This window comes from Etheostoma cragini, chromosome 14 (assembly GCF_013103735.1).
Source record: "Etheostoma cragini isolate CJK2018 chromosome 14, CSU_Ecrag_1.0, whole genome shotgun sequence".
NCBI classification, from domain to species: domain Eukaryota; kingdom Metazoa; phylum Chordata; class Actinopteri; order Perciformes; family Percidae; genus Etheostoma; species Etheostoma cragini.
The window spans coordinates 17695677-17713314 of record NC_048420.1 but is presented as its reverse complement, the minus strand read 5'-3'; the positions used below and the strand labels follow the sequence as shown (position 1 = coordinate 17713314).

Here is a 17638-nt window from a genome sequence, read left to right as displayed (position 1 = left end):
TCCCATATTTTTGCTGCTGTTTCATCATGATTACGATTTAAATTCCTTTTTACCTGCAATGACTTTTTTTTTTATAAATTATAAATCATATCTGTGAAAAGGTGACGTATGGGCCCAAACAATCCATCCAATGGAAAAGAGGTTTGAGGGAGAAACTAAAGGTGGGAGCTAAGCCAGCCTGTGTGTGAAAGATCACAGATGGCCATTTAGCCTCCCGAGGACAGCCAGCGTCTCTAAGATCGTTTAACTTGGCCTCATGCTGCAGGCCTCTCTCTTCCATCACACAATCCCAGCTTGCCCCAGGTCAGCAACACTGGCTGTCTCGCTGTGTGTTTGTGCCATCCTGCGGCTCTCTCGCTGGGCTGTCATCTCAATCACAGCACCAGGACTTATGGGTAATCACTGATGAGAAACCCAGTATCCTTCACACAAATATGCATAGATATATAATCCGCCTACACACATAAAACCAAAGGGTAGAGAACAAAAAAAACACACACTCTGGTTCTGCTTCTGTTGCTGACATTTGAGATAATACATCCAGGAAACTAAATCCAATGATTCATGTTAAGCATCATTATGCAGCTGCATAAAAGGGATTTAACAGGGTGGGGATCTTTCCTTCCCTTCATACTTGTATTTTCTTTGTCTACATATCAATTGTCTGTCCCCCAAGCAGTGCTGAAAGATGTATTACTTAAGTAAAAGTACCAAAACAACAATGTAAAAAACTAAAACTGGACACTGAAAAATACTGGAGACCACTAGTTATACAATGGCTGTTGTTGGTTTTTCATGTAAAAACTTAATTTGAAAAGTAACTTGTGACACAGGTAAATGCAGTGGAGTAAAAGTACAATTTTTAAATTAAAATAGAAATACTTAAGTAAAGTACCTTGAAAAGTATAGAACGTCTGAATATGTACTCTGTGGTTACTTTCTGGTTACTATCCATCACTGACTTCAGTTCAACCACAAGAAAAAATGCTGTAGAATCTACTACAAATCAAATCACAAGAATCTATATCTCTATTTGTGCAAGTAAATAAAACAGCGGGGCTAAGGCTGGAATTGTCATGTGTGCACAAGTGCAGATGCTGGTTTACAGCAGCTGGATAGACAGCGTTTTGCATAGGGCAGAAATTGTTGGTGCCAAACGGGGGGGTGTGGGGGGGCATAAAGACAGTAGCTGAGGTACAGGAGGCTGCAAACTGGGGACTTAAAAACAGAGAAATTAAGAGTGTGAAGCTCTGAAAAAGTCCTTCGTTTGATCTAAACAATGTAATCCATGTTTTCAGCAATGTAAGTGCTCCTGCATGTCACTTATTATGTTATTGAAGGATCTTCTTTTTGATGTACTGGCAGATGCAAAGAGGGGCTCTCGTGCAGTGATTCCTCTGGGGGTGTAGGCGGTGGTCTGACGGTCCTGACAGCCTCTTGGACACCAGCAGCTTCACATAAGCTGCGCTGTAGGTCATCAGAAGCTGGTAGGCTGTAGCCTGCAAAAAAGTACAATACTGCTAATTCATTGTAGTTTTCACAATGAAAATGAAGAAAGTAAAAGTAAGATTGGTGGTGGTAGGCCTACTTAAACTACAGTTAAACATTTTCAAAAGAGCAACATTGAGGTCTCACACAAAGAGGAACAGGGGGATTTTTTCAAAATATTAAAAATTCGAAATTCTCCTGTACTGAAAAACTGTAGCAAAAACTCTTTAAAAACATGAATTGATCTAGTTTACATGCACTGCAATTTCTTTTAGACATTGTATATTGCATGTATTTTAATAAAACAAAGCCGCTGATTATATACATATAAATTCCATCAGTGTGGGAGCATAGATTTTGCAGCATCATATCTCTGTACCTGAGCAGGTAACGATGCATCGGGGATGAGGCTGTAGTTATTGGTGACTTTGATGCCCTCCTGTCGGCTGGATGAGGTACAGCAGCCGGTGTCCTCATGTCTCAGCAGAGGCCTCTGTTCATTTGAGTCCTGCTGCTCCACATCTGAACCTTCGACCTCAGGGACAACAGCCGTGTCCTCAGTCACAAGAACGAGATGCGACATTTTCCGCTTCAGCTTTGTCTGGTGAAAGTGTGAAATTTATCATTTTAAAATTCTTTCACGCTGTAAAAATGGAAGCTATGAAATGTATTACTATACTTCAAAGGACTGAACTTCTGTTTACCAGGAAAAGATATAGAAATAAAAATCCTTTCAACAGCAGCTAGAATTATGTTTCTATTGATTTTGAGGGAGGACTAACATGGAATGACAAGCAAAATCAATGAAGCAGCAGGAGAACAAACAGAGAGACAGATGTACTCAACTCACTCACCTGGGTGTCATTCACCACAAAGCTGCACTCCTCTAAAGTTTCAGTCAGTGTCCTCAGACAGTGGGACATGTCCCAATATACAAAGTACAGCTGCAGAGAGACAGAGAGAAGAATACAACAGCATCAGTGGCTGCAGAAGCAAAAATACTTAATTTGTGGTTCATCACTGGTTTACCAGCTTGGTTCCAGACCACTAAATCACCACTCACATCTCAAATTTTGAGGAAAATGTCTATTAACTAAAGCACAAAAAATGTAGTTATTTTGATGTATGATGCAGCCATAAAGGATGGCATGTTGGATTTCAATAAATTACTACTTTCTAATCATCTTGTTGTATTAATCTCTATGTCATTCATTCTCCTCATCATCTTGTTAGTACATCTTTGTGCTGTTTTTCCTGGCATGTTGTTGTGTTGTTTCAAATATGAAACTAAGAAACGGGAGAACCACAGAACAGCTGTGTATCAGCCTAACTAATAGTCACAACAGTAGACATGGACACATGTATGAAGACGTTTGCACATTTCTGGCCCTTATGGGACGTGACTGTCTTACAGTTTCAGCTGATTTTTACAAGAACAACCTTCATATTTCCAGTGCAGGACTGCACCCAGTCGGCCACGCCCACCAGCAGCTTGTGTTTCACCATCCTCTCATTCACCTGGATTAACCGAACATCTAAGTTCATGTTGATCTGACACAGAAACAGATAGTGAAACATGTTTTAGAATCAAGTTTGTAATTCATTTAAAGGATTTTAAAGGTTTAAAGAAGTCCTCTTTAGATATGAATGTGTCAGTATTTCTGTTGTCCACAAATCAACAATGTTTCATTTCCGGGATTGTTCAGGTGCCGCCAGTAATCCCAAACTCCGGTCTTTTTATGAGGACTGTGGCTAACTACTCCTCAGATCTTTGCAAGGTAAACTGAGACAGCTAGCTAGACTATCTGTCCAATCTGAGTTTTCTTTTCACCGAAAACAACTTTTGAACATGCGCATGTTGCGCCAACACAAGTTCTTTCCGATGGCTATTTTGCAGCGGCACCGTCGCTCTGTCCAGCACTAAGGGCGGCCCAAGACAAATGTGATTGGTTTAAAGAAATGCCAATAGACCAGAGCCCGTTTTTCTCCCATCCCAGAATGCTGTGTGAACTAGCCAGACCCTCCTCCGCATCGCTGTGTAGAAAGGTCTGGCAACGCGAGAGTAATAGTACTGTTAACTAATTTTATGGTAACAGACCCCTCGTTACCTCCTTCTTAGTGTAGTTAAAAATGAAAATGATGGCAGTGGTGAGGAAGATGGAGACCAGGCTGACAGAGAGGCAGAGAACCCAGTAGTCACTGACAGTGATAAAGAGATGGAGGGTGGAAAACGTGCCGCACCAAACCACCACATACAGCACCTGGTGGAGCAAGAAGAGAGGTTAATGTTAAGGAAATATTAATTAGGATATTCTCAGTGACAGGGGTATCAAGCTTTTAAAAAACATTTTGGAAAATCGGCTTATTTGCCGTCTTGCAGAAAGTTAAATGAGAAGATAAGAAAGTAAATCTCACGGCTGTCCATTACAGTTAATAGGAGCAGGTGGCAGTTAGCTTAGCTAAAACTGAAAGCAAGAGTAAACAGCTAGCCTGGCTCTGTCTAAATTCCCAAACATGCCTACCAGCACCTCTTAAGCTCACTGATTAACATACGTCATATCTTGTTTGTCTCGGTTCATCAAGAAATAGTTTAAGCATTTAATTCTACGTAAAATGTTTCCTTTTTTATTTGTGTATGGAATAAACAAACAAACAAGAATAAATGAGCTTCAGGGGTGCTGGTAGGGAGGTTTTAACCTTTGGACAAAACTAGGCTGTTTCCCTCTCAGAAAGCTGGAGGACATACCGGTGCCATTAAAAAATGGAAGAGAGCTGAATTAAAAACCATGTATCTCCTGACTGAGGGAAGGTCCAAAGCTGTCTTCAATGGAGCCTCCATGTCTCTGACTGGAATCTAACAAATTAAACAATTCAACAATCTGGATTAAACACAGATTGAAGAAAAGATTCATGAATTTTCCGGTGCCACAGTAGGTCATGTATGTGCGTGTGCTGACCTGAAAGCCCTCATTCTCGAGTTTGGCACGACACAGAGACAGATCAAAGCTTGGGTTTAGCATCGAACAGCTTGGCATCGCCACAACACACTGACCTGAAAGTGAGTGAGAGAGAGAGAGAGAGAGAGAGAGGGCCATGACAGGATCATCATTATCACACAAATGTTGAAAATAGAAGAGTGATAATAAACTGAACTGAAACACTTGTATGAACATGTTCAAGGACACAGAAAAACAAAACACACATATCAACATATGGGCTATACAGTCAAATATAAATTATCCCACAAATCTCAATGACCTAAGGTAGGCCAGTCCCTACAAACTCATGCTATACAGACAAATATTATTCAAACCTATACAGAACATTACTTTAATCCCAAGGTTTCCATGTACAACAAGTCTATTAGGCTATATGTTGAGTCCATAAATTAATTCTCAATTACACTTTTGCATGTCTTTTTACTAGCATCTGAGGCATGGGAGTGTGATGTCATGGTGACTACACGGTGATAATGCTTGTCTAATGGTGTTGAAGTACTTGTACAGTACACACAGCGGGGCAGGTCACAAGGTAATTCAAAATAAAACAACTCATCTTTTTATACTTGAGTGACATGAACTATAAAATATCTGAAACAAGCACTATGGGGCAAAGGTTTATGAGGCAACGGGGCTGAAACACTTTAGTGTGACTGGTGCACATTTAATACTTAACATAGTCACTTTCAGGATTTATTCAAGGTGACAGTGAAACTCAGAAAGATGCAATGAATAAGTAATCTAATCTCTGTTTATGACTATTTGAACTAGATTAGATACATTTTATGATTTGTTGGCCTTTTCGTAAATATCAGCTATAGCTTGTTGCTGCTGTCTACTGACAATATGTGTCAAAAGCGTCACAACAGTTTATTACCTGCAATTCTGATATTGATATTATGAGATTCCATCTGTGCAAAACATCCACGTTAATTGTGGACTGGTGTATGTTTTGCAAAACAAAACAGACATGTAAAACGGCAAACACCAGTAAAATGTAACACAGTGCGGTCATCAACATTAAAACAAGAGTACTACTACTGTACTATAAAATGTATGCTATTAAATACAAAAACAGCATACAACAACACCATTCTTTACACAAATGAAACCCCATGTAGCTATCAGTACCTTTATATACAAGAGTTTTTTTGCTGTACAATTCACAGAATAAAAACATATGAACAGGCAGCTGATTACCATTTGACCAAGTGGGTCTGTTGCTGGCCTGCTGTGGCTGAGCTTTGGTTTGTCTTATCTGCACATCTATTTCACTCTCCTCCATCACATGACAAACTCTGTTCTTGTCCTCCATCATCTCAGAGGTAACCACGTCCTAAATGAAAAGCAGTCAAAAACATTAATAAGAGGAAAAAGCTGCTGTTTTATTAAGAACAGAATTATGAAAGGACATTTAACGATTTCCTGTTTTTCTGAAAAACAGAAATGAAATGAAAAAAGTCCCTGAAACAAACATCCTTGAATCTTTTATTTCAAGTCAGAACAAAAGAGGATCCAGTGGTTTCATGTGACAGCAGACAAGCAACCTTAGCAATTACATAAACTCACAAAAGAAAGGACTGCGACAGAGATCATGGTTGAAGGCCTACAGGTGCAAGCAATCTAAAATAACAGGAAATCAGTGTTGATGTGATTGGGACTGATACAGAAGGAAGGTAATGGTAATTCAGGAGCAATTCTGTTGCATAAGAATTTGGAGAAACTTAGTGAGCCCTGTTCCCTCAAGGATTGACCCCCAAATTAGGCCTAGTGGTCCCTCAGCCCTATGTTTCCTAATTTCTATGAAATCCTCCCCGCCCAGTAGAAGAGTTAGCATTAGCTAAAGGTAATGGATAAGCAGTTGAAGAGTTAGCATTGGCTAAAGGTATTGGATAAACAGTTGATTAAGTTAGCTAACAGCAGAGGATAAACAGTTGAAATAGTCAGCTAATAGGAACGGATGAACTGTTGAAAACGTTAGCTAAAAGTAGTGTTTAAACTTGCAAAATAGCTGGCTAAAAGTAATGGATATACAGTTGAAACAGTAGCTAAGCTAAAAGTAGTAGATAAACAGTTGCAATAGTTAACTAGCCAAAAATAACAGACAGATAATTAAGAGAGTTAGTGGAAAGTAAAGGATAAATGCTTAAAACTTCCAGCTTAATGTCACTCCATGATGGAAATGTTATGAGTTGAACTTGAGCAAAGCAGCCTAAACACTGATGGTTCTTTTGTATGAAAAAAACTATTTGAACTGTTTTCTCTTTTGTATAGATAAAAAATTGTTACATAACACCCAGTAAATACTTTATTCATAAGGAGAAGGTAGATGGGTAGGAAACTTGAGCTCATCTGATGTGTAGGCACATCAGATGTGATGACAGGTTGGGAACCACACTGTCCTAACTAATAGGTTAAACATGTCACACAAGGAGTGGTCCTTCTTGATGAGTGTAATCTTTTTCTCAAAAGCCTTTTAGATTAACCACAGCCTTTATCTGACAAACATATGTTTGCAATTTATTTAAAGAAAGGCAGAACGTCTCAAAACCTGCAGGAAACCAGATCACTTCTGCTTTCAGGGCTGATGGCCTTTACTGCAGTGGCATTGCCATGGTGTTATCTGCTCTTATCTGGTATTTAAGTGAGTTTGCATTTTTATGAGTCATTAGAGTTGCCGATAGCTGTATTGCTTTAAAGTGTCCAGAATGTCATGTTTTATCGTTACATAGCTCAAACTGTTTATAGAGGATAAGACGTATCTTTAGTTGTGAACTGGATATCCATTTAGCACACTTTTGTTGGTAAAACTAAACCAGCTCTCTCTGCATCTCTTTCCATCTTGTACTCTAGCCTGCATGCCTGTGCCACATTTTTGCACTTAAGTGTGAAAACTCAATGCTGCAGTTCTGATGTCTAACCTCTTTTTCAGTCCTCTCTTCACACACTGGCCTCCCTGCCTTTATCTACACTCTCATTTTCACTTCCTTGCATGTAAATAAAGTCACACAGACTCTGGGCCAATTTATTACTGCCTGCTTACACTGCACCTGCTCAAAAAGGGAAAAGTAAACATATACTAGACTGTTGTTCACACATGTGCAAGCACAAGGCTGCGTTCAATCCCAAGCAGCACTATTTAGGAAACAGCCCAGATGTCTTAAGCTTTTCAGTAAAAACTCAACTCACAATCTCACATCTTAAAATTGCATTTTGTTGGTTTTCACGCACATATGTGTTGTGTTACATACTGCTGGACCTCATAACTTTGTATTTGTGTCTATTTAAGGAGCAATTCATGCAGAAACATAATTCCTGATATCTTTTTTTCCTTAATTAAACTGACATTCGCGTAATTGAGCTGTCATACTTACAATAAGTAATCTCCAAAAACTTTAAATATGTATGTAAGTAAACCTTCTTAATGGATGAAAGGTTATGGAAAAGGGCCATTTCTTTGTGTACAAATGTTCATTTAAAAGGTTTGTGTTTTCTGTGGCTACCCAACATATTTAGTTTGAGTAGCCTAGGCTAGCTCACCTCTGAACTCCAAACTAGAACAAAACTAGAATGTCCATATTTCACATGATCAAACATATCTTACCTGCATTTTAGATATGAGACCATCATGTCAGCAAAACTGTGATAATATTCCCTTGTTGGCCAGATATTTATTAGATCCCTTGAAAGCAACAATATTCTGAACCTATTAGTCTATTGTCTGCGCAAAGAGATTGTGGCGCATGTTACTTTGACACTCAGCTGTGTCTCAGCAGAGTTTCTTTCTGACTTCCGTCTCTCTCTCTGTCTCTCTCTCTTAACGTGTGACTCAGATCAGCTCGGCCTCATGACTACAGGAATGTGGTTTGTATTTCGCAGCTCAACACAGTAGGAGGAGGGTGAACCTTTTTATATGTAGAGGGTAATTAAAAGAGTTTCCATTTAGTTTTCAGTTTGGCATCATGTGATGGACTAACAGAGGTCATAGATACCAAGGGATAAAAATTCATACATGTTTCCTATACTGCAATTATGAAGACATTGGATAGATGTCTACAATTACAATATATTAATCTATCTATCTAATCTTTTGGTAAATTCCTGCAAAAAATAAAAACTTATGCAAATTGATTTGAAGTGTAACTTCAACCATGGTGTTATTTTACAACTAAAGTGACTCACTGCATGGTTAAACTCCTGATAACGGCCCAGTAGTGCTGTTTACTGTCCACAGGACTTTAAACTGCAACACTGAGTGGCTGGGGTGTTGTTTTCAGAAAAATTCTGCCCCTGTCTGGATAAAATGTGTAAGTGTTTTATCAAGGTGATAAAAGAACATTAAAATTAAATGCATAAATCAATTGAAATTAATAACACATTATCTATTTTTAAATCTGATAGCAGTTATCCATGCCTACTGCAAAAAGTAAACACAAAACGCCGCAACTGATCTTCCAACTTAGCTAAGAGAAATGTGATAGACATTACATACTGTAAGTGGTTCATAGATTTAAAATTGTATTGCAAGGTCTTTTTTTTAAATTGTTATTTTTTTGAAATATAACAACAAACATTGAAACATCATCAGCAGCTTTATATGGTATATGATTGTGCTTACAAGCGTCATTTAAAATTTTCATGAAAGCCAATATAACTATTTATAATTAACTAAAAACAAAATCATCAAATGCTTTATAAACAATAAGTAGACTGAATACATTACAACTGCTCAAAAGACAAATCAAACAACTCTTCCTTTACAAATGCTTTATTGTCATACATAAATAAGTACATTTTTATATGTGTTATGACAAACAGTATAGAACAGTGTAAATGACAATTATATTTACATTTGACATAAATAATATGAAGGACAAGAACAGTAAAAGAGAAAAAAAAATAGAATATGTAAACTACAATTATGATAAATAAATAAATAAATAAATAAATAAATGCAATAACGGTAAATAAAGACGAAATGTAATTGTACTGCTGGATTGTCTATATGATTTATTATTTTACTATCAAATATTGAGAAATGCTTTACATTTTTGAATCACTTATTCACTTCCTCTTTTACTTTGATGCGTGACGATATCATGTGATCACCCACTTTGGTCACATGACTTACTAGCTAGATGCTACAGTTTTGTAGATGAGGTCGGACCATAGATAGCAAAAGAAAGGCTCGAACAGAGCATGTCCTCCTTTTATCTCTCTGCCCGCTTTTATTATTTTTTAATTTATTTAAATTCGTCATCTGTAATTTATTGATATTTATCTGTCGGAATAAAGAAGAAGGTTTCAGGATTTCAATCTAACATGAAGACAGGAAGTCGGCTCGCTTCACAGTCCTTACTCCTCTCCGCTGTGTTGTCTCTCTGTGTTTGTACCTTAAGCCCTGAACAGGTACAGTAAACTTAATTTCTTAGAAAATACGTGACAACATAATGTAGTTGCCATGCTGTACGTACAAATGTTGCTCCGTTCTACTCTATTCAACGAAGCTCCGTTCTATTCCTTCTTGAAGGAGGTTCAGCTGTGTAAGCAAACACACTCACTAAAATTAACTAATAAGTAAACTGATCAATGGGCAACTCCTGGAAGATAGACAGAAGGATAGAGAGGCACTGACTCAGATAGCTGCTGGCTTGTTTTTGATTGTTGTTTCTTTACAAATCGTATAGTGAGACAGGCTTTTTAATGTAATAAAGTGTGTATGTTTTGATGTGTGCTGTGCCTTGAATTTCTGTAGCTCTTAACAGAGTGAATGGCATGGTAATAATTGGCAGGTGTTTTTTCTCTCAGGCCGATGATTGCAGATGTGTTCTTATTTAATGTGTTTTGTTGTGATATCTGGTCTTGATGCAGCGAAAATGCCTTTCTGACAATTTTCTTTCATAAATAGTGAAAGTGAAGTGAAAGTGTGATCATCACCTGCTTGTCACCTGATAGTTGTTGCATCCTGCAGATATTCTGTTTTTTTTTTTCAGCAGATATTTGAACTCTCTTACTTTCTCTTAGTCAGCCTCTCTTCATTGTCCTGTCCTGTCTTGTCTTTCTTTGATGTCCAGATTGACCCTGTGCTGTATGAAGAGAAGCTGCTGTGGGTGAGCGGAGCCCAGGGAGAGGTGAGCACCTATAGGATCCCTCTGCTCACCTTCACCTCCAAAGGAAGCCTGCTGGCCTTCTCGGAGGCCAGGAAGTCGACGGCCAGTGACGAGGGAGCAAAGTTCCTTGCAATGCGGCGATCCATAGACAAAGGCAAGAATGACCAGAAGTCCTGTAATCAGAAACATTCAGATATACAGACAACACACACACACACACACACACACACACACACACACACATATATAAAGAGTCAAACAGGGCAAGACAAGTCACAACTTTAAGTTAATGAATACACAGAATTTTGTTTTATTATATCATTAAATAAGTTGGTTATTATCAAATGTGTCACAAAAAAGACAAACACAAAAGTATAGAAACAAAAATAAATCTAAAAAACAACTATAACAAGATCTTGTGGGTCTTGTCTTTTTCCAGAGCTTGGATGAAGTTTAGCTTAGTGGGCAAAACAAGGAAGTAGAGCATTTTACAAGAATTGTTTTTAAAAATCGTTATTTCCAAGGTCAACAATGAGCACAATTGAGAAACTTTCAAACCTCCTTCATGACTACAGAGAACGTGCACAGACTGTAAAATGTCTGTATTATTATAATTTGGGCTAATTATCATTTGAGATCCACTTATTAACAATTTTCAGTACAGATAAACAATTTTTGTATTCATAACTTTACTTTGAGTATTACGTGGTAGTTACGTGGTACACATTTACCTAAATAAAATGCAGTCTAAAATTGTCAAAACTGTGATTTAAATCAGAAAATGTTTGATCAATGTTAGTAAAGAAGAATATGAATTTGCCCACCAATGTGTTGCCAGCTTTCTGTTCTTGACAGTTGATTCTATTTCTTACTGACACATTTTAGGCAGTACAAAACCTTCAGCCTAGAACATACATCTGATTACATACAGTAGGGTTAAAGTTTATGTTTGTCATTCCAACTGTTAAAATGAACTTTCTTCTGGACCAGAGTATAAAACTCACAAAAGCATCAAGACGAAAACATCATATATTTACATTTATGCTGTTATCCAAACTGATGTATAAATGAAAATAATATTTTAGGGGCACATTTTAAAGGATTTTACACCTGTACATATTTTTTGTTGTTATTTTCTCTAAAGATATATATTTTTGGGGGCATTTTAGGCCTTTACTCGACAGGAAAGCTTAAGAATTGAAAGGGGAGAGAGAGGGGGAATGACAGTCAGCAAAGGGCTGCAGGTTGGAGTCAAACCCAGGCCCGCTGCGTCGAGGAGTAAACCTCCATATATGGGCGCCCACTCTACCAACTGATCCCTCCTTGCGCCCAACACCTGTACACATTTTAATCTCTGCTTTTTGCAACACTAAAAATAACACATTTGTTTGATGAGAGAACTATTATTCTCTGAATAGATACACATTGATTGCTGTAAAGAAATGGGTTGAAGCAGGAATCATAACGCAGACAGAACAGAATTTGAGGTTAAAAACTGATGTTGTGGCTTGTGGTCTATGAGTGGTAAGTTGAGGAACCAAAATACCTTTAGAAAGGTTTTTTTTGTTTCTTTGTATATAATAAATAGTACAATTACTGAATTCCTTCCTCTGTCACTCCAGGAGCCACCTGGTCCCCGACCACCTTTATAGTCGATGATGGAACGAAGCCGGATGGCCTGAACCTGGGCTCGGTAGTGGTGGACGAGGAAGTGGGCTCGGTGATTCTGGTTTACTCACTCTGCTTCCACCTGTACCAGTGCCATCCGTCCAGCACCATGATGGTAGAGAGCATGGACGACGGGCTCAGCTGGAGCCCGCCCAGAAACCTCTCGGTCCAGCTCGGAGTGAAAAACTTTGCTCCTGGGCCGGGATTCGGCATCCAGGTCTGAGAACAAAACAACATGATGTATGAATCTGTGGCTGAGCTGCTTTCTAGTTGCAAAGTGAGATCGAATTTAAGCAAAATTACCTCCATGCTGCGTTCATGTCACATTGGATTTATCGTGATCATGAGCTACTGACAGGTCTTCACGTCATGTACTAGGGATGATTATAGTTGTTAAAGTGAGGTGTTAAAGGTCCCATGACATGGTGCACTTTGGATGCTTTTATATAGACCTTATGAGGTCATAAGGGCAAGATTCTAAATCGGCCCATCTGAGCTTTTATTTTCTCAAAGGCAGAGCAGGATACCCAGGGCTTGGATTACACCTATCACCATTTCTAGCCTGGGGGACCATAGGGAGGCTGGGGGAACACATATTAATGTAAAAAAAACTCACAAAGTGAAATGTTCATGCCATGGGACCTTTTTAAAGGCAAAAAACTTGATCTATTCCCTGCAGGGATATTGTGATCATCTGTTGTTGCAGTGGTTACTCACAACTAAGTGATGAATGAGAAGAAGTGTATATTGAACTACATAAGTCTGTCCAAATTAAGGAGTCAAAACTATCTTAGTTCTAGTATAACACACTTTTTTATGTACAGGTCTGAAGTAATTTACTTCAATAATCACAGTGGTAACTTTGCTTATTGCTGTGGTTATTGTGCTTTTAATGACAGCAGCATTTATCGGCTCTTAATGTAGAAGTAGCCGTTTTTTGAAGTATAGTAGTATATAGTTTGAGTATATTGTTGGCACAATTTGTCAAAACAAAATATGCCAATCTACAACTGTATCCACAAGAGGAACAGCAGTCCCACGTTGAAACTAACCAACAAGGAAACAATGGACACAGATATACTGGAAGTAGAGGATATTTTGTTATTTTTGTCAGTTTGAATATATTATAATCTTTCATTACATTATAAGCTATATAATATTTCTATATCAATAAAGACAAACACATAATCTCGTTACTTAATCATGTTGTAAATGTTCTGGTATACCTTCAATGCTGTACTATGCCGACAATGTCAATCTTGCCTTACAATGTTCTAGTTTCTATTCTTATTTTATATATTTCTAATTATTTATTTTGTACTTTCTCTTTATTCTGTACTTATTTCTGCCATTGTATTGCTGCAATAAACGCTTATCTTATTTTCTAAATTAGATGTTTGTGTTTTAGAATCATGGTTGCATCATTGTTTATTGTGTGCGTTGTTTACATTCAATATTTTGTGTGTCTTTGCACTACAGAAGCGCTACAACCCAGCTAAGGGGAGGTTGGTGGTGTGTGGTCATGGGACATTGGAGGGAGATGGAGTTTTCTGCATCCTGAGTGATGACCACGGACGTAACTGGTACAACGGCGCCGCGCTGAAAAGCATCCCTTACAACCAGAGGAAGCAACCACAGGACTTCAACCCTGACGAGTGCCAGGTACATTTACTGCCATTTGGGAATTACGCCAGGATAGTCATATCTTTTTTGACAGCTCACTGTAGGGTTATTTAGCGGTGCTTTGTGTGGCATTTTAATACGAAGCAGAAGAAAAACAATGTTTCTCCTTCATTAAGATAAATCTTTTTTACAACAAAAAGTGCTTATTACTTCTTACAGTGCTCTTATTAATACATTTTCCAGTGGCAAGCATTTGTGAATATAAAAAAAGGATTAATGTATGTGATAAAACCCCTGTACGCTGCTTGTCCGGCACCAAACAGCAGACAGATAAAGTAAGCAACTAGTTAAAGAAAAGTTCTAGCAGTTAAAAGAGGAAATAGAGTTAGAGGAGAAATAAAAACCTTACAAAGCTGCAAGATTGCAACACTCAAATTTGACGAATATATGACTCCTAATGAATGCTAATGTGTTGCATTGTGTCTGGCGGATGTGTGACAACTCTTAATAGTGCAGATTAGCTGTTTGCCTTTTGTGGTGTTCTTCTGCCCTCTAGGGGCCAAAAGAAATGCAGCTGTAAAATGTATATTAATAAAATAAAAAAAACTGGCAGTTATCTTAACCATTGTGTGATGCCTTAACTGCAATGATACAAAGGTGTCATAATTAATCAAATATTAGCTTGTGAGAGCATTCCATATTGTCAAGCTAAACCTTTTCCGTTCCTCTGCAGCCAGTTGAGATGACGGACGGCAGCATCGTCATCAACGTGAGGAACCAGAACAACTACCACTGTCGGTGTCGCATCGTGGTACGCAGCCGTGATGGTGGATTGTCCTTGCCTGTAGACGATCTCTTCTTTGACTACGAGCTGGTGGATCCTGCAGTAGCAGCTGGAGCTCTGCAGAAAGACGGAGTGCTATACTTCACCAACCCCTCAAATGAGCAACACCGTAAGAACCGCTCTCTTCTTCCTTCCTGACTTTTGTCACTGATGGTCAATGGTGGAAGTAAACATATCAATGCTATTCTTTAAAAAAAAAATAATAATAATAATGTTCTGATGAATTATCAGCAATATGTACTAACAGTATTTGTTGTATATAATGACCACTTCCTCAGAATGTATGATTGGCAAAGATGTTAAATAATTGGTTAATGTGAATTTTTTGATTTTTAAATGCTGTTGGGTACTGTAATCTGTAACCACGCATCATATTTTATAACCAAATCTTTAAATATGGCTTTTTCCTTTTCCTCTATTGTGTTATGCATCTTTTTTCTGCCCAAAGTCCACCCAAAGGGACTTACCATCTCCCACAGAAAACTCTGTTCACAAACTGCTCCAAGCAGCTCTATTGTAGCCCAGCCTTTACTTCCGTGACAAAAGTGCGTCACTTTACAACACGTTATAATACTCGCCCCTCATACTCTGCTTCTGACTGGGTAGTAGTCCTTCCCTAGCTACTTCGCATGTGCGACTCCCAACAGAGATGGGACAGAAGTGAGATGACTCACTCTGTAGCTAAAACAGAGAGCTCAACACAAAGGGTGAGAAAAGGAGCTGCAACAATGTGCAGTACAACAAAAATATATTTGGAAAATGAAACCACATAAACCTTTTAATCTAATCAGGAGAGACTTTGTTGCAAAGATTTATTATACTTATGCATATGAAATATGAATTATAAATAGGCTTTGGAGATTATACTCTTTTGTTATAAAATATTTTTTTAGAGGGGTAGAGAAACAAGATCCCCCCGATGGAGTCTAGACACTTGTAATGGTAGTAAACAAGCCCAAAGTTCGGACCAAAGGAGTCGACGGGAGCAGTCTGCCGGAGGAAGACCCAGGGTGCCATGGGTGATGATGACTGGAGACAGAAGGGGAGGAGGAGGGTTATGCGCTTGCCTGAAATGACAGTTGACTGCAGCAGAGAGAGAGAAACAGATTTAAAGCAGAGATGTAATGATGTGATTGGCTCGTCAAGTTCATAGCTTATTCTTATTCGTTTAACTGAAAAGTGAACACCTCTAACCAGCTGAAATGTTTTAGGAAGATTTAATTGATTTAAGTTTTTGAAGTCTTCCTTAAAGAATTTACGCTCCATTCTGATAAAGCCTTTTAAATACAATTATGAACCTAAAAATAAGCATAATATGAGCACTTGACATAGAAAGTAACTTGTTACTTTTATCATCATCAGTACATCATACTAACTGGTTGCCTCGGCCCCCCTTAGGAGTTAACCTGACCTTACGTTGGTCGCTGACTGATGGCAACTCTTGGGTGAAAGAAGCTGTGCAGATATGGGCCGGTCCAAGTGGCTACTCCAGCATCACATCACTGAACAGCGGCTCTCCAGAGGACCGGAAGTACATCTTTGTCATCTATGAGAAGGGCCACAGGGACTATGACGAGACAGTCTCGTTTGCCAAGATCCACCTGTTTGGTGGACGGTAAAGCATGTGAGAGGGAGGTAAGGGGACGAGCATCAAGTCATTAACGTGAACAGGTACGATGCATGATAACTGATATCTATAGTGTTAGTTTGACCCCTGTTTTAATTTTAACCTGTGTTTGTCTCACAGATTTAAATGTTTGGAGGGAAAGGGAAACAGGAAACTGTTGCATACTCCCACAACTTTCTCAGGAAGAAAATAAAAGACTTTTTAAACTCACTTTGTGGAATTGAAAATGGGAGGCACCTTTCAATTCAGCACCATGAATGTCCAGCAGTTTTCGACTGGGGATGACCTAAAGTGTCCTCCTTATTTTATCTTCCTCTTCTCATATTTCCCACACTTGATGAAGTCGCAAGTCTGATGTCCACTTTTATGTGTTGGGATAATTTATCAAAACTTTGTTTTCGCTCAAAAAAATTGCACAGCCACAATATTTTGTGATTTTTCTTGTTCATAGACAAAAAATATATGACCAAGCAAGGGACAGTTAAATGTTTAAAATTCAATTTCAGCCCAAATACAGTAGTTTCCAATGATATTGTCATGGAAATATCTGTTTTGAAGTTGAATACCTAATTTTTACATATTTTTACTCAGTCTTCCATAAATGTGTGTGTGTGTGTGTGTGTGTGTGTGTGTGTGTGTGTGTGTGTGTGTGTGTGTGTGTGTGTGTGTGTGTGTGTGTGTGTGTGTGTGTGTGTGTGTGCGCGTACGTACGTACGGGGAGTGGGGTGGTGAGAGAGAGAAAGAGATTGTGTGTGAGAGTGGTAAGTACATAACGTAGCCAAAGTATCGTTTGCATGTGTGCAGAATGTATTCTGATATTTTGTAATCAGTCTGAACTCTTCTCTACTCAGATTTGGATATCAAATTCATGAATGTCCTGTATTACCAGCATTCTGCACAGGGTTACAGTACATTGTTTTCATGCAGAAAATCTATCTAATCTGTATAATCTATAAGATAAATAAATGATTTCTAACAATTGTGGGCACAGCCAAGCTGATTTGCAGTGTCATTCATGATTTAGTCAAAGACATTTTAGAATTGTCTTCCTTAGCAGCAACAAATGGCATAATTCCACAGATTTTCTCATCAAAGACCCTGCAAAATGGTCAGCAACAAATGCTACTTCCACACTCAGTGTTGGAAATAACATATTCAGAGTTTCTTTTTCATTTAATGTAGCACATGAATTTGGAACAGTAAACTGTCCGTTTCACCAGAACATTTTTATTAACTTTTTAATGGACACCCTGCAGCCAATTAGAATTGGATATAGGAT

At 38.3% G+C, this 17638-nt stretch overlaps 2 protein-coding genes across 3 annotated transcripts; one reads left to right on the top strand and one right to left on the bottom strand.

Annotated features, from left to right (window-relative positions):
* Positions 1 to 1006: 1006 nt before the first annotated feature.
* Positions 1007 to 8339, bottom strand: LOC117956292 (transmembrane protein 268). The gene is made up of 9 exons (XM_034891278.1): positions 8092 to 8339; positions 5688 to 5823; positions 4446 to 4540; positions 4235 to 4342; positions 3597 to 3749; positions 2929 to 3039; positions 2343 to 2432; positions 1868 to 2089; positions 1007 to 1499 (listed from the first exon to the last, which is right to left on the bottom strand). Exons 1-9 carry the CDS (start codon positions 8095 to 8097, stop codon positions 1332 to 1334), a joined length of 1089 nt encoding a protein of 362 aa, XP_034747169.1. The 5' UTR covers positions 8098 to 8339; the 3' UTR covers positions 1007 to 1331.
* Positions 8340 to 9616: 1277 nt separating this feature from the next.
* neu1 (neuraminidase 1) lies at positions 9617 to 16989 on the top strand. 2 transcript variants are annotated; one of them, XM_034891274.1, is made up of 7 exons: positions 9617 to 9896; positions 10562 to 10751; positions 12220 to 12482; positions 13745 to 13927; positions 14622 to 14841; positions 16131 to 16349; positions 16476 to 16989. In XM_034891274.1, the coding sequence occupies exons 1-7, from the start codon at positions 9810 to 9812 to the stop codon at positions 16550 to 16552; spliced, it is 1239 nt and encodes a 412-aa protein (XP_034747165.1). In that variant the 5' UTR covers positions 9617 to 9809; the 3' UTR covers positions 16553 to 16989. The 2 variants fall into 2 exon arrangements, with proteins under 2 accessions (XP_034747165.1, XP_034747166.1); XM_034891275.1 differs by having other exon boundaries at positions 9618 to 9896; positions 16131 to 16367; positions 16480 to 16989.
* The last annotated feature ends 649 nt before the right edge of the window (positions 16990 to 17638 follow it).